Source organism: Solea solea, chromosome 4, assembly GCF_958295425.1.
Source record: "Solea solea chromosome 4, fSolSol10.1, whole genome shotgun sequence".
NCBI classification, from domain to species: domain Eukaryota; kingdom Metazoa; phylum Chordata; class Actinopteri; order Pleuronectiformes; family Soleidae; genus Solea; species Solea solea.
Window position 1 is genome coordinate 5,966,991 of NC_081137.1, and position 23,704 is coordinate 5,990,694.

A 23,704-nucleotide genomic window follows, 5' to 3' on the forward strand; every position below is an offset into this window, starting at 1 on the left:
AGTTTTTCTGTAGAGTTGCAGAGCATCAGTGAAATGCCACAAATACGATACACTCGTCTTTTTTACATTTCCCCCACAGCTCCAATTTCAGATAAAGAATAAAGAGGGCGGAGTAAGAGGAAGCATAAGGGTAGAAGTAAATGTGGAAATAGTGGAAACTCCTGCAATAATCATATCGCTCCGCAGGTATCTTCCAAAAATGACCATCGTGTTTTTATTCGTTCTTAAACATGTTTTCATTTCTCTTTATACCTGCAATCCAGACATCTCTGTTCTCCTTTTTCACTTCCACGGAGTTGGAGTGTTGTCATCGCCACTTTTGCTTTCTTGTTCTTCTTCTCGTATCCATTTTCCTGCAGAACCTGGAGTGTTTTCAATTAACGTGCGCACGTCATGGGCACTTTGCCAGTTCCCTTTCCACCGAAATATTACACGCACCATTACTGCAGATTAAAGATGATGGGGGGGGGGAATGTGAACTGGACCTTTGTTCTTAAATGTTGTCATTGTCATTCTCCTTATGACTCTCTTAGCCACCCACACACACACACACACAGAGATTTATGTGTGGATACATGCCCACATTCTCACCATTAATACATGTATTTTCTCGTTGTTTGTAGTTTATTTGTGACTGAAATAAACTAAACACTAGTAATAAACACACCTAGGCGTCTCTATGCACACGTGTCCATCATCGCAGGCTTGTGACAAATGCGTAAACTTCTGTATAATTCTGGATAAAGGTCTCCTATTGTCTTCGGCCGAGTTCACCTCATGGAATAGATCATTATGTCATCCTTATATGTTTCATTCACTCACACTCAAAACCACAGACATAAATAAGGAAGTTCCTTTGTGTGTGTGTGTGTGTTTTTTTTTTTACCGCCATACATACATAAAGCCACAGGCTGATGACAAACTGAACACATTCAGCGCAGCCTTCTCACTTCTCAGATTAGCTTCCATCAGTGAGGATCAAGTCTCTTAATCTCTTTGTCAAGGTAAGACCTGTTGTTTGTTTTATTTGTTTTACTACACTGGTGTAAAGTTATTCTTATTTTTAAAGGATGACACTATCATTTAGTTTGACAGTGATGTATTCTGTTGGTGATAATGACAGATTTATTCAGGCTTCATCACTTCTACTTTAAATGACGTCCTAAAATGAATAGTTATTAGTGTTGGTTCTCAGTTAGGAAATAGTTACAGGAGAAATGATCTGTTTAAATAACACTTAAATAAATCAATACAAAAATATGAAAGCAAATGTAAAAGTTTAGCAAAGGTCAAGCGTGGAATGTTAAATTCCCAACTCGTTTTGTGTCAAGTGTTCAAATAAATGAAAGAGAAACAATCCACAGTTGAAGTGAGAGCAACACTGCGACACACAAATATAAATATGGACAATATAAGTTACTTTACAGAGAAAAACTATAGTTCTTTTTAACCCTACAACATTTACATTCGGCAGATACTTTTATTCTAAAGTGACACACAGGGGTCAAACCCTTGACCTTTTGGTGGAAAGATACACTTTTGTTGTTTGGATTTCTCTTTTTTATGCACAAATACCAAGTCTTTTCCATTTGTGTTGATTTTACTGTCCTTTACTTCTCCACTAACTCATCGTCCTCTCTCACAGATGGGCGTCTTTCTCCTCATGCTCCTGTTCTCCGCTCTGTGCGGCGTTTACTCCGACCAAGGAACCGTAGAGATTCTCATGGATAATGGTGCGTAACCTTCTCCACTAAAAAAAAGATGTCCACCTCACCACGTTGATTCAAGACGGTGTTTTATTGTTTTCTTTTCGTTTTGAACCAGTCCTGGTCCTGAGGGTGCCTCACCGCGACGACAGGCGGGAGTACGTTCCTCTGACGTGTGGAGGCGCGTATCAGAATCAGCCTGTGTTTTGGAAGAAAAATGGTAATAAAACCTTCCAAATCCAACAAAGAAATCTAATTTAAATCAGCCAGAGACGTTTAAATTCAAATTTTCTTACATAAAACTGATGCAAGAAGTCAAATCTGATGAAATCATAAAGGCCTTTCTGATAAAAGTACATTTTTAAGCGAGACTTAAATGTCTATACTTAATTTTTATCTCCCGATTGTATAAATGATTGATTTTTTACACACGGTACCTTTAGAAATAAATACTATTTCTACTAGCAATAGTATTTATACCATGTGATATTTGGAATTAAGATTCTAAATGGTTATCTTTTGCTTCATTGACTCATGTCCTTGTTTCAGGCGTGGAGTTGAGTCCACCTCTGCAGGGGAACCACGTCGAGGTCCTGGTGGAGGAGATGGACGCTGGAAATTACACCTGTCACCTGGGTCCTCACGGAGAGTACCTCAACCACACTGTGATCCTGGTCCAACTTGACCCAGACAACAGGACCGTCATCCTGGAGGAGAAATCCCCCGCAGAAGGTGAGATAAGGCAGACGGAGAGGGGAAATTACACTCGCAGACAAAAAAAGACAAACAGACAGAGAGGGAGATAACGATTGACTGGACCAAGAAAAGGTTGTGGGTTAGGGTTAGGGTTAGTTCATTTGGCATTTTGGTGCTTTAGTCAAATCATTCCAAGTCATCTTCTGACTTCAACTGTTCAAATGTTGAACTAACGGGAACGTTTCAATAAAAGAGAGGTCATAAGTTGTTACCGAGAACAGATTTCTAACCATGTTCCTGTTCCTCTAGGTCACATCCACTGTTCGACACCAAATTACAAAGGCGCCTTCCACTGCACCTGGAGAAGAACGCAGGACAGATCCAACGCCGCTGTGCTCCTGGTGAAGGCAGAGCGGTGAGTTTCAAAAGCTCAGTCTGTCCATCCGGAGTGGATCGGCAGTCACTAAGAACAGCAATGTGTTTGTGTTTGAATCCAGCCATTTGGAAAAGATCCCGTGCGTGCTGGATGCTGATGGGTCCGGGGTTCACTGTCAGGTGCTGAGCTGTCCATACATAGAGGAACAACACCGCATCTTTCTCACGGTTTACATCCACAGCTACTCTCGCCTGGAGGCCTACACAAAGGTTTTCTATCTGCGAGACATCGGTAAGTCGTTGTTAACTATTCACATAAAAGTCAACGTGGTCAGAATATTAAAGACATCTTCTAAATCGTCTGAATCAGTGAGACCACAGAAACTGTCTGACCTGCGCCTGAGTGATGGGAAGGTGTTCACCTGGAGCTACCCTGACTCCTGGGAAACCCCGCGCACCTACTATGGCCTGCAGTTCCAGGTCAAACTGGTCAATCATGGACATTCCTGTGACTCTGAAGAGCACATTGTGGTAATGGATGCATGCACGATATATAGATCAGCTGTGGTGAAACTGCTCCACTGCATTTCTCTGCCTCTAACACGCCCGCCTCCTCTCTCGCTGCAGCACAACATCACCGAGGACACAGAGTATGAAGTCAGCGTCCATCGTAAGAAGTACGTTTTCTGTGTGCGGGCGCAGGACAAATATACTAACGGACCATGGAGCCACTGGAACCAGTGCGTGTAAGTACATGGACGTCGTTACTAAAGCACATTTGTTTAAGGAATTGACCATTTATCCAAATAATCCCAATCTCTCTCTCGTCTCCAGGGTGAAAAAACAACACGCGGTCTGCTAATTATGTTGAACACTGGGCTGCCGTAAAGGACGAAGACAATGAAGATGGATGGAAATGTTTGTTTTCTCACTCCCAATTGTTTTCAAATAAACAGGTTGTGTGCATTGGGAGGGAATGTATACCTGTATAGTATTTATTTATCATTCGTTTTCTATTTAACTAACTTATATTGTTAAGACATATACTTTCTACCTTTTCTGTTTTTACATTTCATAATAAACTGATGAACATCAAAATGTTTGGCTTTTTTGGTGTGTTATTTATTCAATACATGAATAAATTGTGAATTAAACGACAAACAGAAAAGACAATTCAGGTACAAAAAAGGGGTTTATTGTCATTATTTACAGCGGGGATGTAAAGATGTGATGAGGGAAAACACCAGAAGGCAGATCTCATGAAAAAAGGGGAACATCTCTTTGTTCCTCTTCTCCTGTGAGCAGACACACTAACTTCAGAGGCTACAAAAGGAAGAAAAAAAACAAACCAGATGCATGTTTTGTGCTGTCGTATTCTCCCCCCGTTATTATTCCACATCCTTACATTGTTCGTCGATGTATTTAACCCAAAACGGTTTCTTTTTTTTTTATCAAAACCTCTTCACAACATAAGTCTAGTGCATTTAGTGTGAATAAAACCAAAAACCTACAACAACGAAACAAAAACATGTACACACGTCTCCGGTTGTGCATCCAGCTTCACAGCAGAGACGGGAGAAAAAAAAACACGTAACAGTGTCTCTGATATCACTCCAGTGACCTTTCCATGAAGGTCACGACAGACGACGATGATGTTTTCCATCAACGCGTGTGACAAGGTCAAGGGTTTGGATTAAAGTTAGGTGACCATCTGAACCGTTTTAGGATTGTTGCATGATATTACGTGTTAAACTGCTCCCAACAGCATTATACATATATATATATATATATATATATATATATATATATATATATATATATATATATATGTATGCCAATAAACTGCCAATTTCATGAACACCAGATTGCACTTTCTTTTTTTTTTATATACGTCCTCCACAGTTACAGCAGCAGCTCTCATTGTAAAAGCAAACAATATTTTTGAACAATCCTGTCACCATCTGCGAGACACAGATAACATGCACATACTGTATAGAAACTGGGAAGCCTGTCGCCGTCCTGAGCGTTCGAGTGTCGCTCGCTGCAGGATTAATGTAGGATTCTTTTGCGGTGAGGTTTGAAATGAACTCGTATGTGCCCGAGAACTGGATGCAGGGACAGAGGCATCCAGTCCACGTCTTAGCTGAGGATGAAGTCCACACCCCTCCTCAGTGGTGCTGCTGCTTCTTGGATAAGTACCTAGAAACACAGGGATTAAATATTACACTATAACACTTTTCCAAATGCAGATTCACACTGTTAATACCAGGTCTTATTTGAGATTATCGTGTGCGCCAACCTCTCCCAGTGTTTGTGGTTGAGTCCAGTGAAGTCGTCAAGCTTGGCAATTTCTTTGAGGTACTGCGAAAGTTTAAACAGCTCCCTGTCTTTCTCTCTGTTCAGGTGAGCCTTCATGAAGGGTCGAATCTGAAAAATACGGACACCACATAAAACAGAAAAACAGGAAAAGCACACACGCGACAATGATGAGGAGGAAGAGGTGAAGGTCAAAATGATAATGACGATGTCGGCCGCCCACCTTCAGTCCGTTCTGTGGGTTCATGAGGAAGTTCCGTCCGATGTCGTCAAACATGATCGTGTTCTTCCTGTTGTAAAACTCTCCATACTTCCCCCAGATCACACCCAAGGGCTTCACCTGGACACGAGCCAGCCATTAAACACAGTAAGTCAGATGATGATGATGATGATGATGATGTGAAGGAATCACAGCAGTGAAGTCACAGACAAACATGTTCCTTCAAGATCAGTTGCATGTACTAACCTCTACAACCCCTCTCTTAGGAGTGTGTACTGTGATCATGGCTGCACTGTCCAACATGAAGGTAATCTTGTAGTTGGGGTTGTCAGTCACTCCCAGCTCCTACACAAAAACACACACACACTTATGTCAGAAACAGTCCTTAAAGAGGGAACAAATACACAAACACAAATAGTGTGTATTAAAAATGGATTAACACTGCCACCTTTTGACAAAACGGTGGTACAGTACAGCAACACAGCAGCATCATGACACCAGCACTCAACAGTGGGAAAAATCTTACTTTCATTTTGGCATCAATCCACTTCATGCTTGTAGCAGCTAAAGAGAGAGAGAGAGAGTGTAAGACATCCATACTACATGTTATTCCATGCAATGCAACACTTGGAAGAGAAGAAAATCAAACAAATGTAAAGACATACACCAAATGACAATGTCATAGTCCTCGTAAGCTGATGTCAGGAACTCGTGGAGGTATGGTCTCATCAGCTCCAGACCCGTCTCTGCACACGACTTGTGATCTGAAAACAAACAGGATTGCAGATATTAATGCACAGTGTCCAAATTCGAATTGCTTAACAAGACCTAAAATCATAAAGACAGTTTTCAACAACCAATATAACAGTTTGGATCTACAATAACTCACCAAACAGTGTATAATCCACATCCAATACCAGCAGGCCCTTGCCTTCTCTGGGTGGATTCAACTCCTCCACTTTATAGTCTTTCACTCTGCGGGCGATTTTAGCGAGGTTCTCCTCCCTGAAAACAGAAATAACACGTTTTAACCAGGCTCTGTACATTCATGGACAAAAATAAAAAAAAATAACTTACCTGTTCTCCACTTCAATGACCTCGTCCTCAATATCAAAATCATTGACCACATCATCGTTCTCTGGGGGAGGGGCTAAAACCTCTTCCTTCACAAAATAAAACACAAGCACAAGTGTACACATCAGAAAATAAAGACAAAGAGTAATTCATTTGGGTGGCCAAGTGGCTGATTAATCACTTGACCAAAGCTAGTTATTTACCCAAACACTAGCCAGTTAGAAAAGAAACTAGTTTAGGATTGTAGACCCTGGAGTCACCTACCAGACTCTCCTCTCTGGTTCCCATCATCATGATCTTGGTGTTAGGCTTCAGCTTCAGTGAGCCCAGCTTCACCTCATCCTCCGCAGGTTTTCCTGGGGGGCAGAACAGATATCAAAGAGATCAAAATAGCTCAAAATAACTTAATAAACTTACTAAATTAATCATCAACTAGTTTTCTTATTATATGTGAATATTTTCTGGGTCCTTTGCTCAATATAACATTCAAACGGAAACACATTTGTGAACATCATCATTTCCAGGACATTTACTGGACCAAATCGCTCCAAGCGAGCGTTAGTTGCAGCTCTGCATGCAGTGCACTTGTCATCACTGAGGCCCTTCTCACCTTTGACCTTGAGGCCCAGCAGCTTCTGTCTTTCTGGCAGCACGCCCGTCAAAGTCTTTATGGACTGTTTCAGATCCATCACTGTGTCCTCCTCGGACAGGGAGCTGATAGAGTACTCCTGACCTCCCCACTTTATGATCACTGACACTGACATGGCTCACACCTGCTCCTCACTCACTCACGCGCACACACACACACAGAAACAAACACACACACCCCTTGTAGAGAGAAGGAATTGGGTGAAAACAGAAGGAGAGGTGTCAGGACACAGAATAGTGAATGTGAAAGAACAATGACACACAGAGACATTGTCTGGTGTCGCACGGGTGTCGTTTTGCTTGCATGTTTCCACACACAGCGACAGAATACCACCTAATTACAGCATTCACAGTCACTGGTGTTGATATTTTTAGCACGAGGTGGCTAACACTGGCTAGCAGCGAATAAAACACAAGCGCTAACCAGACCAACGAGAAAACATTAGCCGACAGAGCTACACGGTTTGGGTTAGCTTACCTGACTGAGTAAGCTAACGTATAATGGACAGTAGACGACGTGAGATTTCGTCTCAAAGAATGAATGAATGAACTTTGCCGTCCAGTTTCAATTACACAGCAGCAAGCGCACACGGTACTTCCCGGCGTCGTTGAGCTGAGCGGAAGTGACGTCGGGAACAAAACCTTTGTTACCATAGTGATCACATAGCCATACGTTTTCTTTCATAATTGTCGTTAAAGTTAAAGTTTCAAATCATTAAATCTCTGTAAATCATCAACAGTCGCCCAGTCTTGTATAAAGTACCTAAATACTTTAGTAGTACCTCACTAGAAAATGACTTTGGTAGAAGTTCAAGTCACTTTTGACAAGTCAAAATGTATATGACATTTACTGTACTTGATATAAAATGAACTTTACGTTTAGAAATAAAAGTATTAAAAAACTTATGCCATGGTAGCTCAGTGGTAGGGTGAGTTTTCTTTCAACTGGATGGAAGGTTGTGGGTTAACTTTCTGGCCCTACTAGTCTATATGTGTCCTTGAGCAAGACACGTAACCCTGTGTTGAAGCGTATGAATGGGTGAATGACAAAACTATAGTGTAAAGCTGCTCACCAAGACTAGAAAAGCTCTGTACTGTAAATACAGACCATTACCAACTCTTCCTCATCATTTTATTTGGTCATTTATTTAGGAAATGTAGTGGAGTAAAATCAAAAGTTGCTAGAAATACAAATAACAAAGTAAACAAAGTATGTGTACTTTGAATATATAATATAAGTAAAATAATGTTACTTACTAAGGTGAATATGAACTTCATTGTAAGTATGGTAGTAAGTAAGGTTTATTTATTTATAAACCTCAGTTGTTGGCAATGGACAAAATCTCTGCACACTAAAGTGCCCTCTTGAGTCACAAGACACACACTTAAGTTCCCTCTGGAGTGGTAAAAACATGAAGTGCCCTACTGGTTGCCACTAAAACAAAAATTACATTTTTTAATTATTTTTAAAGCAGTGCCTTTCTAGTGGAGAAAAGTGATGCATAAGATGCCGTTGCAAATTTTTCACCAAAAGAACACACAAACTAGTAACGAGAAAAGCAGTTATTTTCGGTGAACAGAATCATTAGAATCAGTTAATTAAAAACAGCACTTAGAACTTCCTGAATGACTGGCGTGCAGACTCTGTCTGACAGTCTTTTTTAAACTGATCTAGATTTCGACATTGTGCGGGTATTGGCTCAGCTTGCAGGAACTAAAAAAAGGTACTATCACTTATGGAAAAGCAACAACAACAAGTAGAGTAGAGTCGAGCTATGTTGAGCCATGCACACTTTTTTTCCAGTAGGTGCCCTAGGTAAATTCCAAATTCCCTTGTTCTTCCACATGTTTGTGTGTGAGTAACTGTATTTATGTATCATGTGTTGCTGGACAGAAACACTTGTTTGGGTGCAATGATAAAAAAAAAAAATATTCAATTCAATTCAACTGATGTAACACATGAGGGGGCCCAACAATATGGAAAATATGACTAAATCAAAATAAATGAACATAGTGTAGTGCGCATGCGCAGTACATCCTTCTCAGCACTCAGGATAATGGCTGCTAGGTGAGAAGAGCGGATGGGCCGCATCCTTCTGAGAGTGAGGCGCTTCCACTGAAAGGACCGTTAACTCGGGCGGTGCCGAGTTAAGATGATCGATATCCGACCCGAAAAGCACCTCGAAACTATTGTACATATACTGAACGTCGTCCTTCAAATGTAAGTTCTCTGCTTTTTCTTATTGGTCTCTTGGATGGCGGCCACAGTCTTCTCGCTGGTTAGCCAGGCTACAGTTGGACTTAGTGGCTGGGAGCGGGGCAGTTTGTGCTAATCTTCAGGGCGATGTTGTTGCTGTTCGTGTACCGTAAATTCACGTGAAAATGTCCAAAAGTAATAACGTTAGAGCCGAGCTCACTTCTCTGCTGTGTTTTAATCCCGTTGTGTTGACGTAAGCTCGGTTGTTGACAGTAGCTAATTGACAGCGATGTTAGCTGACAACGTTAGCTTGACGAGTTGGCACCGCGCCTGCTGCGCCGCCGAGCTGCACGTTGTTGCAGCCCAATATCACCAATAACACGACACTAAACACAGTGCTGTTTGTTTGCGTGGAGAAACTGAAGCCTGTCCGGTTTATTTCACCGACACATGCGAAGTAATGCGTTGAGCTGCGGTGTGTATATGGCGAAGCTAACAAATCTCCTTCAGTCAAGACAGACAGACAGAGGGGTTACTAGAGTTCATGGCGTACCACCACAATCGATGCAGCACTCACTCATCCCTAACGCTGTTGTGTAGGAGTTTCGGTTCAACGAGTGATGACACTGGTGGGAAAACACTCGGTGTTTCTACACTTTGCTCGTTTGCTGTTTCTGGATTAAGTTGTATAAAATAGTGATTGTGCTGCGTTATATAAGCGTGGGTTCTGTGATGTGATGTGATCTCTCTGGCCACTGATGGTCGTGCTGTATCCACAGTTATGTAAGTCGTTAGAATCCAGCCCTGAGCTGCGGGGATTTAATTACATTGCTGTTGTCAACACTGGGGGGAAAAAAGGCAAGCTCCATTATAAACACATTGTAAAACTTGGCTTGTTTGTAAAAGGATAGTCCACATCAGATGCTTGAGGTGGAATCATTAACCTACACTCACCAGCCACTGTAGTAGGTGTACACTTTACCGGTACTGGTTTTGAACCCTCTTTAGTCTTCAGAGCTTCCTGTAGTATTTGTGGCACCGATTCAACAAGGTGCACAAAACTCTTCTTTTGAGATTTTGTCCATGATGTCTTGAGATTTGTTGGCTGGACGTCCACGGTGTTCTTTGATGAGCTTTGAAGACATGGGGGTCACCGTAATCATCAAGGGATGAACGTGGTTGGGCAGGTCTCAGAGACAAATATTTGTTTTGTTTTTCTTCTCCCTGAAGAAGGCGCCAGTGCACCTCTTGGTGTTCAGCCTGCCTAAAAATGATTCGAAGAAGAAGATACCTTTTGGACTGTGTGGATGTAAACATATTTTCCTTTGGAGGTCAGCATTGCACCTCTCAGTGTACAGCCTGCCGGAAAGATTTAGAAGAAGAAGAAGAAGATGGACATGGACAGCAACGTTACTTAAGTAGGAAACACACCAAATGTGCCATCACAATTAGAGATTGGAAAATATGGGGTTTTCTAGGACCAATACAAGTTTTTTAGAAATCAGAGCAGCTGATGGCTGATTATTGATGCAGATTATTTTGGCCCCTATATTTAGCAGATATTCTCATTAGATCAGGCACCATTTCATAATCCTTGTTTGTCCAATTGCGGCGACTCCATGTGAACTCAAACTATCATTTTTCTGTTCTTAGCTGAGAGGAGTCTTCTGCTTCATGTTTTGACATGTGCTGCGTTCAGAGGTATTTCTCTGCATACCCTGGTTGTAAGGAATGGTTATTTACTGTATTTTGATCTGCATTTCTGTCATCTTGAACCAGTCTGGTCATTCTCCTCTGACCTCTGGCATCAACAAAGCATTTTTTCGACCAGAGAACTGCTGCTCACTGGATGTTTTCTCCTTTTCAGACCATTCTCTGTAGATGTTGTGAAAATCCCTATCAGTTCATCTCATGTGGACCCAACAATAATGCCATGTTAAAAGTTACTTAAATCACCTTTTTGAACTTGAGCAGGACCTCTTGACGTTGTCTACCTGCCTAAATGCATTGAGTTTCTGCCATGTCATTGGTTGATTAGATGATTGCTTCAACAAGCAGTTGAGCATGTGTACACAATAAAGTGACCAGTGATAAACATATTGGAAACTTGTTTTGTTTGGGAAAGACTAGTCCTCATCCGAATTTGGGATTTCCTTTTGTATATACTGTAAACTGGATTTGCTTGTAAAAAGATTGTTTGCAGCATTTGAATTGCAAATACCTTTATCATGGTATTAACTTCAGTGTTGTAAAATGTTAAAAACTAAAATGCATTTGCCTTGATGTGTTACTTATATAGAGTATATTGAATAGAACAGTGTGTGAGCAAACAAAGAAAGTGTAGATGGGAATAAGCACTTTTGCTAGTATGCCTCATTTATCAAATCTGAAGCTAAGTCGCACCTACATTGAAAATACAGTTGAGAGTGTTGCCACACGGCTGCTTCTGCCCGTGTTGAGGTCTGTGCAGCGCCTGTGGCAAAAAATGTGTATTTAATCAAGTCTGAATTGATTATTAAGCGATAGATTTGACTATGTAAATGGTATTTGTTGTAGCAGTTCACGTAGCCACCTCTCATCCCAAAAATATATCCTCTTGTTGGTTTTTTTTAACCTGAGAGGGCGGTCAAATCACAAAAGTGGCCTAGTATTAATTTGTACTTTTGTATACAAAGTGAAGCATTACATGTGGTGATACTGAACTTGAACTTAACAAGTAGACTAGTTTAATGGCTGGTTTTTAAAACTTAAAACAGATGTGCAAACAGAGGGGCAGAGATTGTGATCGGTGAGACAACAGCGGCCCAGCAGAGAAGCCAACAGATGCTAATAGTGAAGCTGAAGTCACTTATTGTAAACGGAGTCATGTATTTTTATTTAACGTCTTTATTTGACTAATGGTTTCTCGCGGTGAGATATTATTTAATTTTTGCATTAACTCTGCTCATACATGTTAAAATATGTCCATAATAAAAGCTACATGATGGTAAACATGAACCCTTCCTGCATTTATTCAGTTTCCTCGACCACAAAAAAGGAGGCTGGTCTTAGGCATGAAACACCCGGGCTGAAAATTGGCTGGGAGCAGCAGAAATACACGTGACAGGGAAGGGCCACAGCGATAAATGAAATGAGTTCTATCTGGCTGTAGGTTTTAGATCAGGAGATTTTCAGGAAATGGCAGTGGCAATATCTTTTCTAAGGAAGCTCAATTCTTGTGAAGCAGGCAAATGCGTTCTGTAAACTTTTTACTGCTCTACGGCTATAACTTGCTGGTTTCACTCCATAAGTCCTTAGAGTGGAAATCTGCTTACAGAGCACTGTTACGTTTTGTTCAAAGATGACTGGGCTACTTATAAGGACTCTCCTGCATCTATGAACAGCAGACACAAAGGTAGGATTTTTCACACCCTCTCCTTTTCCGTGTTTGATTAGCTGCCCTCTGTCGTCCAGCTTTGCCTGCAGGTCACAAAGGAGAACGGCGACCTTTGTTCTCAGTGCTGTTCAGCTCCGCAGCACCTAATGAAGCTGCATCCCGTCCGTCTTCAATTGTATTAAATGTTTTTTTTTGTGTGCCTGTCTCCACAGCGCACCTGCTGTCAGCATCCCATCGTAGTGGTGAGTTCTGCCTGCTGATCAGAGGAACCTGACGTCATGGCAGTGAAGGACCGAGTTGAAGCGGTGCTCAATGTGGGTCTGCGTGTCCCCAGCATCATGCTGCTGGATGTCCTCTACCGCTGGGATGTCAGCTCCTTCTTCCAGAAGATCCAGCGCTCTAGCCTCTCCAACAATCCGCTGTTCCAATACAAATACCTAGCACTATACCTGCACTATGTAGGTAAGTGTTGCTATTTCACACACACAATTATGCACAGGTTGTTCCTGCGCAAACTCTCTTGCTACAAGGATAACTGCCAAACAAATGCAGTATCCAAATGCTATGCGCTGTCTCTGCTGCGTTTCATATCATACATTTGATAACGCACGTTTACACAGCTGCAGCCGTTGTTATCTCTCAACGTATAATTAAAGGTGTAGGTGTCATGTTTGAACTGTGGGACAGGGTTGTTGGCTTCTGTTCTTATGGCTTTATCAGTAGGTTGAGTGCTTACAGTCACGGTTGTATCCCTCTTGATTACGTTTATGGTTTTTATTTCTTTGTTTTAATTCGGCACCATCTGCCCTCTCGTAACTTGGTCAGTGTTTGTGATAGTGGGAGTACTGTGTACTTTAAATTATTAAAATGAAATTGTTTAGATGTTTAGATAATGATGTCTATGCAGTGTTTCCCATTACTTGTCTAATTTGTCCCGCTGCAGTTTGATTAAAAACTACATTTATGATACACTTCTCTAACTGAGTGTTGCTGCATTGGTAGAGCTGTGAGCAGCACTATTGTCCTCCTCATGCTCTCTTGCACTTTCCCAGATTCGTGCTAAGCATGAAGTTTTACAGGCGCACTCAGCCAGCCTTCATAGTTTCAGCTGCAGCTGTATGTGGACCCGTGAGTCACATGCAGTGTCGTTTTCCCTCGCTCTCTCTTTTCCGCTTCACTATCTGGTCTGTGTACCTGGCAAAGAGCAAAGTGCACGCACATGCAACTGTTAACACCAGAGATGGAATACATTCTGTTGGCTTCACTGCTGCTATATCTGTACTGCTTAGATTTACGAGTCATTTCTTCCACGAATTGTGCCCGAAATCCATCATTTATTATAATTGACATATTCTGCTGATAGTTAGACAGACATGAAAACCTCTGTCTTTGTTGTTACTAACCGTGTGATTCAGAAATGGCATTTTAAGGCGCTAAAGAACAAGACGTCCTAAAGTCACATTCTCATAAAGCCAGTCATGGAAACTCGATGTTTTGAGGCTTATGCAGCATTTTGACACAGGAGCGGTTTATGAGAATGACACTAATAACAATCTGCTGTGATATGTGTTCGCTGTAAAGTAAAAAAAAAGGCAAGCACATTGTAGAGTTTTGTTTACACGATTGTGTTTGTGCTCTATGTGCTGTCAGACTTGGCTGCAGTTTGTAAATGAGCCAATGGGTTGGGTATGTGCTGATGTACACTACGTGTGCGTGTGTGTGGGGACACAAATAGGAGGAGAAGAGAGGCAGTGAAACCAGTTACTGTTGCTAAGCACTGAGGAGTTTTCTTTGGGTTTTCGTGGTTTTAGTTTAGTAGTCTGTTGTGTGATGAGCAACTGTTTTATTGACTGTAAGAAACGGCTCCCTGCACTTAGATAAGAAACATTTGTCGCACGTACACATTCGGCATATATCGCTTTTGTGATTACAAAGAGGTTATGGCCCGTAAACAGGAAGGATTAGAGATACTTAACACTTGATGTACATCAGCTTTGTGTAACTGTGTGTGCGTGTGTGCGTGTTTACAGGTTACATCCTGAGCTTGGTGCTCCTGACTCTGCCTCGTCAGCACCTGGTTAAACTCTACCTGTATGTCCTCACGGCCCTGCTGCTGTTTGCTGGTCACCAAGTCTCAAGGTATATATATATATATACTCACACACAGGCTGTGGAGACAACTTTTACTGGGATTCCAATAATGGAATTTACGCTGGTAATCGTGTCTAACAATGCAGAGCTAAATGCATTTATACACCTGTCAAGTAGAATGGTCTGCTCATCAGTGTTTGATTTGCAGGGGTTCCATAGCTCGTAGTTGGCAGTCAATGTACAGTTTAATGGATCCTTTTCAAAGAGTTGATTCATTGTGTCGTCCCTTCCAAAACTATCGGAACAAGACCATTCCCTTTGTTTTTATTATACATTGAAGACATTTCACTAAAGGCATTAATGCTGAAGATCAAAAGGTGATTATTAATTAAAATGTGAGTTATTATGTCCTGTGTTTTACATACTAATAATAATAAACCCTATTTATATAGCAATCCTGCAAAGTGCTTAACAGTTCAATCAAGCCTAATCAAATATTACAAGACCGCTTGCCTGGTTCATCTCATTGTGTTCATTTATACTGGTGTTTCTCCTTGCCCATGTGTTGCTATTTTTTGCTAAAAGTCCTTTAAAAAAATATAAACTGGAGTTTTAGAGGAGATTGCAACTATATCTGATGTTTTAGTTTGTTTTGGTTCTCGGCTACACTGTGAGTCAATCGTGCTGTATGTAAATAGGTCTAATACTAATCTTAATTTCTCTTTGTCAGGGATTATGTCCGCAGTGAACTGGAGTCGGGCTATGAAGGACCGGTGTACCTGGAACCTCTCTCCATGAACAGATTCACCACTGCCCTCATAGGTATAACATCACATGCAGTGTAAAGCGTGTCTCCTCTTTTTAAGTAAATAATCTGCTTTGATGGGACGTCAGTAAAGGTAATGTTGTTGTATAATATTTATCTCTGGCTGTGCGGGACCTGTTTCATCTTGCCTGAGAGTAGTAATGCAGTCTCCTGTGCCATAAAGAGATCACAGGTGGTGCACTAAAATCCTGAGAGGGGGTGAAAGCAACTAAATTGGCCTCCTGGTAACAATAAAATATTCTCTCAGGAGGCCCTATCATGTCGCCTCTTGCTACACAATGTTGCTAAACAAAAGATCAGCAAAAGTGCCTCCAAAGTCACAGATTGTGTGTATCTTCTTTCAGGTCAGCTGGTGGTGTGTACACTGTGTTCCTGTGTGATGCAGACCAAGAGGATTTGGCTTTTCTCTGCTCATCTTCTCCCTTTGGTGGCCAGACTGTGTCTGGTGCCACTGGAGACCATCGTCTTCATCAATAAGTTCTCCATGATATTCACCGGCCTGGAGGTCATTTACTTCCTGGCCTCCAACTTACTAGTACCATATAACCTGGCAAAGACGGCCTACAGGGAGCTGGCTCAGGTAATAAACTCACTATTCATGCTGCTAATGTTGATAGCTCTTTTTAATCACAGGATTTCTGCTACAGTTCCTGGGAGACTTGCATAATATTCATGTTGTTGTGTCCTAGGCCCAATTACCTTCATCTCTGAAACTGTCTCTCTGTGTGTTCCCCAGGTGGTGGAGGTGTATGGGCTGCTAGCTTTGGGTATGTCCCTCTGGAACCAGCTGGTCCTTCCAGTTCTTTTCATGTGCTTCTGGCTGCTGCTGTTCGCTCTGCAGATCTACTCCTACTTTAGCACCAGAGACCAGCCTACCTCAAGGGAGAGGCTCCTTTTCCTCTTTCTTACCAGGTAGGAAGATGGCACTAATGATTCGACTCTGAAGACTGTGCTATTTATATGATTAATATAAATCTGTATATGTTTTGTTATGGGCCAGGTTTTTAATACTGTGCAAATATGGTATATTTAATCTTCTTATCTTCCTGAACGGTTCATGTGCCACTGATTAAGCCTCTATGATACTGTGTGTGTGTATACTATAAAAACTGTAACAGCCAATATGGATAGACAAATGTAGCCTAAAACAACTTGTTTAAGTTGATTGTTAATGATTCCTCCATGTTTCTGCTCAAAAGTAGCTTACACGCTTCAGCCCATCACTCCTCATCTTATTTGCTGTCTCATCCCTCTCTGTCCTCAGTATTGCAGAATGTTGTAGTACACCGTACTCCCTGCTGGGTCTCGTCTTCACCGTCTCCTTCATCGCTCTGGGTGTTCTCACGCTCTGCAAGTTTTACCTGCAAGGCTACAGAGCCTTTATGAACGACAACACCATGCACAGGTCAGTCCAACTGCGCCTGTCTGTGTTTGCCTTTGTTGGTGAATGTTTGTGATTTTTCATTGCTTTGTGGGATTTTCTCGTCTGTCTACGTAGGGGGATGACGGAAGGCATCACACTGCTAATCCTCGCTGTCCAGACCGGCCTCATTGAGCTCCAGGTCATCCACCGAGCCTTCCTCCTCTCCATCATCCTCTTCATCGTCGTTGCTTCGATCCTGCAGTCCATGCTGGAGATAGCAGATCCCATAGTCCTGGCTCTGGGAGCATCAAGAGACAAGTAAGATACATTTATCCTGTCATTGTATAATTCTTATTTAACATGTTGCATAAAGCTCATCATCTATTCTTTTCACTGTTTGTCCTTCAGGAGTTTGTGGAAGCACTTCCGAGCTGTGTCTCTCTGTCTGTTCCTGCTGATCTTTCCGGCCTACATGGCCTATATGATCTGTCAGTTCTTCCACATGGACTTCTGGCTTCTCATCATCATTTCTTCGTCCATCCTCACCTCACTGCAGGTAACACACTGGCACGTAGTGTGAAAACCACAACTTCCTTTTAATATTAATTGTTTAAACTGAATTACATCTGAACTCTTTCCTCTGTCTCTGTCAGGTTCTTGGTACGCTCCTGATTTATATTCTCTTCATGGTCGAAGAGTTTCGTAAGGCTCCTGTAGAGAACATGGATGAAGTTATCTATTGTGTCAATGGGACCTATCGATTGCTGGAATTTCTAGTAAGTGTTCCCCCCCCACACACACACACACACAAGCGAATGAAAAGTTAGCATGTGCCCACACTGGCGTCACACAGTATGTCCTCTGTCAGGTTGCGGTGTGTGTGGTGTGCTACGGCGTATCGGAGACCGTGTTTGGGGAGTGGAGTGTGATGGGAAGCACCATCATCCTGGTCCACTCTTATTATAACGTGTGGCTCAGAGCCCAGCTGGGCTGGCAGAGCTTCCTGCTCAGGAGAGACGCTGTAAACAAGATCAAAAGCCTCCCCACAGCAAGCAACACACAGCTGGAGCAGTACAACGACATCTGTGCCATCTGCTATCAGGTATGAGCTGCCCAAATGATTTCAGGTTTCAAGTTAAAGCTAAGGCTAATGTAATGTTTTAGCTTGTTAGCTTGTTGTTTTTTTTTTTTACAAATGTACAAAGCTCTTAAAAATGTAGCATCTTCTTTTAGCTTCTGAGGTTTTAATAATTTATCACCCAGTGAGAACATTTGGTTCTGCTTATGCTGGAACTGAATCAAAGGTTGCTTTAGCTTTTAAACACTAGCATTTACATGCATGTTAAAAGTCCGATTTTAGTCAGATTAAGACGTTAAGACATGTAAACTAAAATCAGGCTTAATCTTAGTTGGAGTCAGACGTACACGGCTAATATAGCGATGTTCTCCTCCGTATATATACACATAGATTGATTGTCTTAGTCGGATTTAGCTGGATTAAACTGTTTTTTGCATTTCATGTTTTTAAAAACAAACCTGCGCCACTTTCTCAACTATAGTCTTATTTATCCATTAATACACTGTTTTTCTTTTCATTGTCAAGCACTTTGAGCTGCATTTATGTATGAAAGGTGCCATATAAACAAAAGTATTATTATTTTTATATATATATATCACTGACGAACATGTCTAAGAAAATCTAACAACAGGCTGCATCTGTTTTGTGTTTTTGTATTAATCTTTTACCAGGACATGAGCACAGCGGTGATCACTCCGTGCAGTCATTTTTTCCACGCTGGCTGTCTGAAGAAATGGCTTTATGTGCAGGAGACATGTCCTCTTTGCCACTCGCAACTCAAAAGCCAATCACCAACCACTGGCGGCGTCCCCAACCAAGATGCCCCCGCAGCCAATCACAATCCTGCAGTGCAGGAACACGCCACAGCCAAGAAGCAGGAAGAAGGTGTTCTTCAAGATGATGGGAAGGAGGAGGAGGAGGAGGAGGAGGGAAAGGTAGAGCAGGAGCGAGAAGAAGGACCTGACATGTCAGCTGGAGAAACTTCTTCTTCCTCCTGTGGTGTTCCTCCTGCTCCTGAGCACAGTGTCGAGACTCTTTCATCACCTTCATCCCCACTCACGACTGATCCTCTGCAGGACCAGTCACCCCCAGATCACCCCTCTATGTCTTCCTCCTCCTCGTCTGACACGATGGACACATCCCCCTCTCCTCCGTCTCCCCCTGACGCCTCCACCCCTTGCATCTCTCAGCACTTGTCCTCAGAGCGACAGGCCGAGGCAGAGATGACCCGTGCTGACCCGGAACCGTCCCCAGTGTCGACACCAGACAGCAGGGATTCATCATCACAGCCTGACCCACCCTCTCACGCGCCTGACAAAACGTCTTCTCCTTCGAGCAGCAGTCTCTGAACTCCACTGAAACACACACACACACAGCATACATGCATCGCATGCACATAAATGACACTCAGTCTGCTTGCATTCTACGTGTCAAGCAGTTTGCTTTTCCTGTCATGTCAGAAAGTCAACTCCAAGCCCCCTTCATATCCATTTTGACAGGAAAAAACCAAAACAATCTCCAAGCAGACAAAAAGTTCCACGGGATTCCAACCTCACCACATGATGCGGTCCTCTTGAAACAGTGAAACCAAATGTGTCCGAGTTAAACTCATGCCAGCAATGGTTCCATCGTAGACCGTATATAGAAATACACGTAGTTCTCCGGTTCTGAAGCCTAAAAGCCTAGGATGGAAGTAAGTGTTATCCACCAGGGGGCGACTCCACTGGTTGCAAAAGAACTGGGTTTGAATGGAAATGTATGGGGGGAAAATGAGCCCACTTCTCACTTTGATGGTGACGTCGGAAGATTTCCAGAAGCAGAAAGTGTCATGTCGAATCACGAGTCTCGAGGCTTCACAGTGGGGGTTTGTTTTGCAACCGGAGGACTGCATCCATATTTTATATACAGTCTGTGGGTGGGTGTGTGGTGTTTTTTTTCCACTTGTCTGTATTTCTTTTATTATTTGTTTGGGAATGATTTAAACTTGATGCAAAAAGGGGGAGAGCAGTAATCTCATCTCCATCCACCATCACGTTCACAAAATGTGAAAAACCTTGAATGAAACTGAAGTCACCACATCAGTCAACGCTGCTTCTGTCTGTCCAATCCCAGACATTTCATTACTCGCATCATGCCTTTGTTTGCGTAGCTTCGCCGTCATCGCGTTTGGGTTTTTGACGTAGCCCCGTATGTGCCGTGATGTCATCGAGGAATGGGTCGGAAGCTTTGCAGAGCCTCGACAGACTTTACCGATAACTCATGGTTACATTTTAAAGAGTGGAAAGAGTCCGAACATTTCATAAAGTTTTAGTTTAGTTTTTTTTGTAGCTGTGAGTATTACTGATTACGAAGCGTTAGCAGACTGAATGTCGTTTCCAGAGGCCGTCACGTGACATGAAGCCTGGTGCTAAGCAGAGGACACATGGTGTGGTCTCGCCGAGTGTTGTCAAGCTGTCTCTTGTCATACTGCTACAGATTGTTCCTTCTGATTCACATGTGTTTGGCTGGTTCCAGCAAAAACTGCTATCGCCATACTTTTGTATTATTATTATTAAAGAGATTTTTACGGCATCACATTAACGCCGTGCAGGGCAGACTGGACTGAAAAGACGAGGCAGATGAGGAAGACGAAAGTATACGAGGCCACAGTTTGTCCTCATTAGCTTTGCTTCGTTGTGGTACTCCTCATCCTGCCGTTCAACCAGAGCGTCCCATGTTTTCCCATCCAGTCTGATCAATAATTGAGTTTCTATGGTGGAAGCTCACCACCACGTCCATTCAGTCACATTCAAGCAACACCATCACTATCCTCTCGCTGCTCGGTCACTTCACCCCCATGAAATGTTTATACCAGCAAATTGAGCTATGATAGCTTCTTCTTTTTTTGTTGTTTTGCTTTTTTGTTTTTTTTCCCCCTTAACCACACACATGTGCTATGTGTGCGTTGAAAAGTCTTCGAGTATCTAATTGAAAGACTTGAACTTGAGAATGCCGAGTCCTGATGCACGCTTGTATGTAGAGCTTGCACGCCGCCACGGTTACCATAGCATTTATTTGTCCCCTGTGTGCTCTCACCTTGCTACCAATGTTTTTTTTCTTTATATGTATATATATACATACATATATATATATTCTTTTTTTGTGTCGCATTTGCACTAATGTCATTTATACTAGCAATGCTCCAAAGCTGTTTTTGTGGCTGTCGACAACCAAATCCCCACGACGTGTTTGTGTACGAGGAAGCGGCCCGATCTGTTTGTGTGTGATGTATATAAATGTCGCTCTGTCTGGTGTCTATATTCAAAACCGGAGGAGTGTCGATATGTAAACATGGCGGGGCCGGAATTCTCCAAAGCTTCTCAGTGGTTGAGTTGCTCTTTGCGTCTTTACTTACATGAGAACAAAGACCAACGTGTGGCCCAAGAAGCTTTTGGGAAAGCCAGCCTTCTTTCCTGATGTGAGACCAGCCAGTGTTGCTGCCTCTCCTCTCATGTCCGTATGACGCATCCTAAACGCTGGTGTGATCACTCCGGTGCCCTCTACTGTTAGGAGTGGGATCAGCATGGTGCAGATGGCCAGGAGAGGCAGAGGTTAAGCCTCAACAGTATTACTTATGACCACTATTTACTAAAAAATGCTTAATGCCATGAACGACTTTATCTTAAACACCGGGAAGCCGAGCACTGGCCGCAGGGCTGAGAATGAATACATGAATTTATGTAGGATCAAACCTGCCCCAAGTGCCGCTCCACTTGTTTGTGTTTATTATTTTTTTAAAGAGATGAAATGTTTAGAGTTTGATGTATTTTGCACATGTTCCTCTGAAAAGTGAACATAAGGACATTCTGTATTCTCAAACCTCTCACGTTACGACCCCCCCCCCCTTTCCCCTTTTTCCTCTGGCTTTGTTTTTTTTTATTTAAAAAACAAAGCACTTAAAAGTGGTCGCGGAGCTCGTGTCGCACAAAGACGTCACCTGCGGGGTGATAAATGTCATTGGTAACTGTATTGATGAACGGCGGCCCGGAGAAGCCTGGCAGCTCTCGATTCCTCATGTGTTTGCGGAGTTTTTTTGGGAGAAATCCAATCGAATGTTAACCCGGTTTATCTGATTTATAGAGACGTTGGGGGCATTTCTTTACATTTCAGAACACCTGAGGTTCCAGCTGTGTGTTTGACTTCATGTAAAAAAATGCTCTTGTATTTGTTTAGATGGGAGCCAAAGTGCCAAATAAATGCATTGCATCAAGTATATACATTACTCCCCCCTCCGTCAGGATCTGATGGTACATTTTTCAGTCTTAATGTTTATTTTGTCGTGCTGGAATCCTAATAGTCAAATCCTAGGCGTGTAGTTAATGTTCTCCATTACTTTTAATGGAGAAATCACTTGATAATTCTATATATGGTTGGTTATTAATTCATAAAACAGCTCAAGTAAAGCAGACGTGATCATGGAATCTATAGCTGCCATTGCTCTCTGTAGCACTCGGTTATTTTGTGTCCATTACTGTTGCCTCTGACTAATCATGATTATGGGTTTGTACGAATTGACTTCTGTTTCATTTCTAATGTTTCTTAGCTCTTTTCTTTTTTTTGGTGTTTTGTTTTTCCATGCATTCATTTAGGACCTGCTCTGTAAAACCAGACTCCGAATGCCAGTCGTATATATTCTGTTTAACCGCTCCATGTTTGGTTTTTGGGTTTTATGTCTGGCATTGCCTTTTGGTTATTTTCCAAACAATTGAATGTCAGAAATAAAATGAACCATCCACTCTGGACCCTTACCTTTTTTTGTTTTATTGCGACGCTTGAATTGTCATGTCTATGTCATGTCTATGAAGTAGTGGCAAATTAAGACTTGTAAATCAATTTTGTTGCAGCAACCGATGCCATATGCCAGGAGAGCCGAAGTTGGCCGAGCAGCTGCATGTCTCTCTGATCGTGAAATGATTCTTTTACTGAATTCTTCAGCCCTGTGATGGACCGGCGACCTGTCCTGGTTGTACCCGTCTTTCACTCTCTGTCAGCTGGGATTGGCACCAGCGACCCCCCGCGAGCCTCATGTGGAGGAGAAAGCAGTTGAAGGTGAGTGAATTCTGTGTAGTTCAGGTTCTGGTTGTTTAAAACTGATATATCTGCACTTAAAGCGGATATGTAATAAAGGTGCTTTACAAAAATAAAGTTTCGTGGCAGAAGCATACAATGGAAAGTATGTTAAAGCTGAAACAATATTCATCCAAGGAACCTGAGACACTACTTATTTTCATCTTACTACAATACTGCACAAGGTGTTTGCTTTTAGGCCCAAAGCACGTGATAAAGTTTCAATGTTTGACCCTGTAATGCAAAAAAAGACACCTGCCACTTTATTAGGTACACGTGATACCTCATTGTTGTATCATAAGAGATGATCTTCTCCATACCCTGGTGGTAAGAAGTGGTTATTTGAGAGAACTGCTGCTCACTGGATGTACTGTATGCCAGGGATCAGCAACTAAATGTGGCAGAGTAAGTAATTCAATATTTGGGCCAAAACGTCGTATCTTCATCAGGCAAAGTGCCTTAAAACGTCGTCAGTCAGGAACAAAAACCAACGTTTGCTGCCTTAAACTAACAATGTGTACATGGACTTAAATCACCACCTTGTTGCGAAAACAAATGCGGGTGAGATACTCGTACTGTTAATATTGATTGTGCATCATTTCAATTTGAAGAATTACTGTTTCTTCTTTGAG

General features: G+C 42.1%; 3 protein-coding genes across 4 annotated transcripts; 2 read left to right on the forward strand and 1 right to left on the reverse strand.

The window, feature by feature from the left end:
• Positions 1 to 682: 682 nt before the first annotated feature.
• Positions 683 to 3,854, forward strand: LOC131458614 (interleukin-12 subunit beta-like). Its single transcript, XM_058627805.1, has 9 exons — positions 683 to 1,004; positions 1,646 to 1,733; positions 1,825 to 1,926; positions 2,256 to 2,438; positions 2,712 to 2,817; positions 2,900 to 3,069; positions 3,148 to 3,308; positions 3,405 to 3,523; positions 3,612 to 3,854. Exons 2-9 carry the CDS (start codon positions 1,646 to 1,648, stop codon positions 3,637 to 3,639), a joined length of 957 nt encoding a protein of 318 aa, XP_058483788.1. The 5' UTR covers positions 683 to 1,004; the 3' UTR covers positions 3,640 to 3,854.
• Positions 3,855 to 3,950: 96 nt separating this feature from the next.
• ublcp1 (ubiquitin-like domain containing CTD phosphatase 1) lies at positions 3,951 to 7,652 on the reverse strand. The gene is made up of 11 exons (XM_058627562.1): positions 7,514 to 7,652; positions 6,998 to 7,215; positions 6,652 to 6,743; positions 6,391 to 6,476; positions 6,203 to 6,318; positions 5,979 to 6,077; positions 5,840 to 5,877; positions 5,560 to 5,658; positions 5,317 to 5,433; positions 5,077 to 5,204; positions 3,951 to 4,976 (listed from the first exon to the last, which is right to left on the reverse strand). The coding sequence occupies exons 2-11, from the start codon at positions 7,149 to 7,151 to the stop codon at positions 4,946 to 4,948; spliced, it is 960 nt and encodes a 319-aa protein (XP_058483545.1). The 5' UTR covers positions 7,152 to 7,215; positions 7,514 to 7,652; the 3' UTR covers positions 3,951 to 4,945.
• Positions 7,653 to 9,084: 1,432 nt separating this feature from the next.
• On the forward strand, positions 9,085 to 22,745 carry LOC131458907 (RING finger protein 145-like). 2 transcript variants are annotated; one of them, XM_058628242.1, is made up of 12 exons: positions 9,085 to 9,256; positions 12,821 to 13,070; positions 14,639 to 14,747; positions 15,430 to 15,521; positions 15,870 to 16,105; positions 16,262 to 16,437; positions 16,790 to 16,930; positions 17,024 to 17,206; positions 17,297 to 17,444; positions 17,542 to 17,664; positions 17,757 to 17,990; positions 18,638 to 22,745. In XM_058628242.1, exons 2-12 carry the CDS (start codon positions 12,887 to 12,889, stop codon positions 19,313 to 19,315), a joined length of 2,304 nt encoding a protein of 767 aa, XP_058484225.1. In that variant the 5' UTR covers positions 9,085 to 9,256; positions 12,821 to 12,886; the 3' UTR covers positions 19,316 to 22,745. The 2 variants fall into 2 exon arrangements, with proteins under 2 accessions (XP_058484225.1, XP_058484226.1); XM_058628243.1 differs by lacking the exon at positions 9,085 to 9,256 and having other exon boundaries at positions 12,995 to 13,066.
• The last annotated feature ends 959 nt before the right edge of the window (positions 22,746 to 23,704 follow it).

Coding starts and splice junctions, on each gene's coding strand:
- ublcp1 (XM_058627562.1), bottom strand. CDS start 7,151: ATGTCAGTGTCAGTGATCATAAAGTGGGGAGGTCAGGAGTACTCTATC. Junction 5,878..5,978: donor CTATGACATTGTCATTTGGT/GTATGTCTTTAC, acceptor CTCTCTCTTTAG/CTGCTACAAGCATGAAGTGG. Junction 5,659..5,839: donor GGATTGATGCCAAAATGAAA/GTAAGATTTTTC, acceptor GTTTTTGTGTAG/GAGCTGGGAGTGACTGACAA.
- LOC131458907 (XM_058628242.1), top strand. CDS start 12,887: ATGGCAGTGAAGGACCGAGTTGAAGCGGTGCTCAATGTGGGTCTGCGT. Junction 16,438..16,789: donor CTTTTCCTCTTTCTTACCAG/GTAGGAAGATGG, acceptor CTCTGTCCTCAG/TATTGCAGAATGTTGTAGTA. Junction 17,207..17,296: donor CTGGGAGCATCAAGAGACAA/GTAAGATACATT, acceptor TTTGTCCTTCAG/GAGTTTGTGGAAGCACTTCC.
- LOC131458614 (XM_058627805.1), top strand. CDS start 1,646: ATGGGCGTCTTTCTCCTCATGCTCCTGTTCTCCGCTCTGTGCGGCGTT. Junction 2,439..2,711: donor GGAGAAATCCCCCGCAGAAG/GTGAGATAAGGC, acceptor CTGTTCCTCTAG/GTCACATCCACTGTTCGACA. Junction 3,524..3,611: donor AGCCACTGGAACCAGTGCGT/GTAAGTACATGG, acceptor TCTCGTCTCCAG/GGTGAAAAAACAACACGCGG.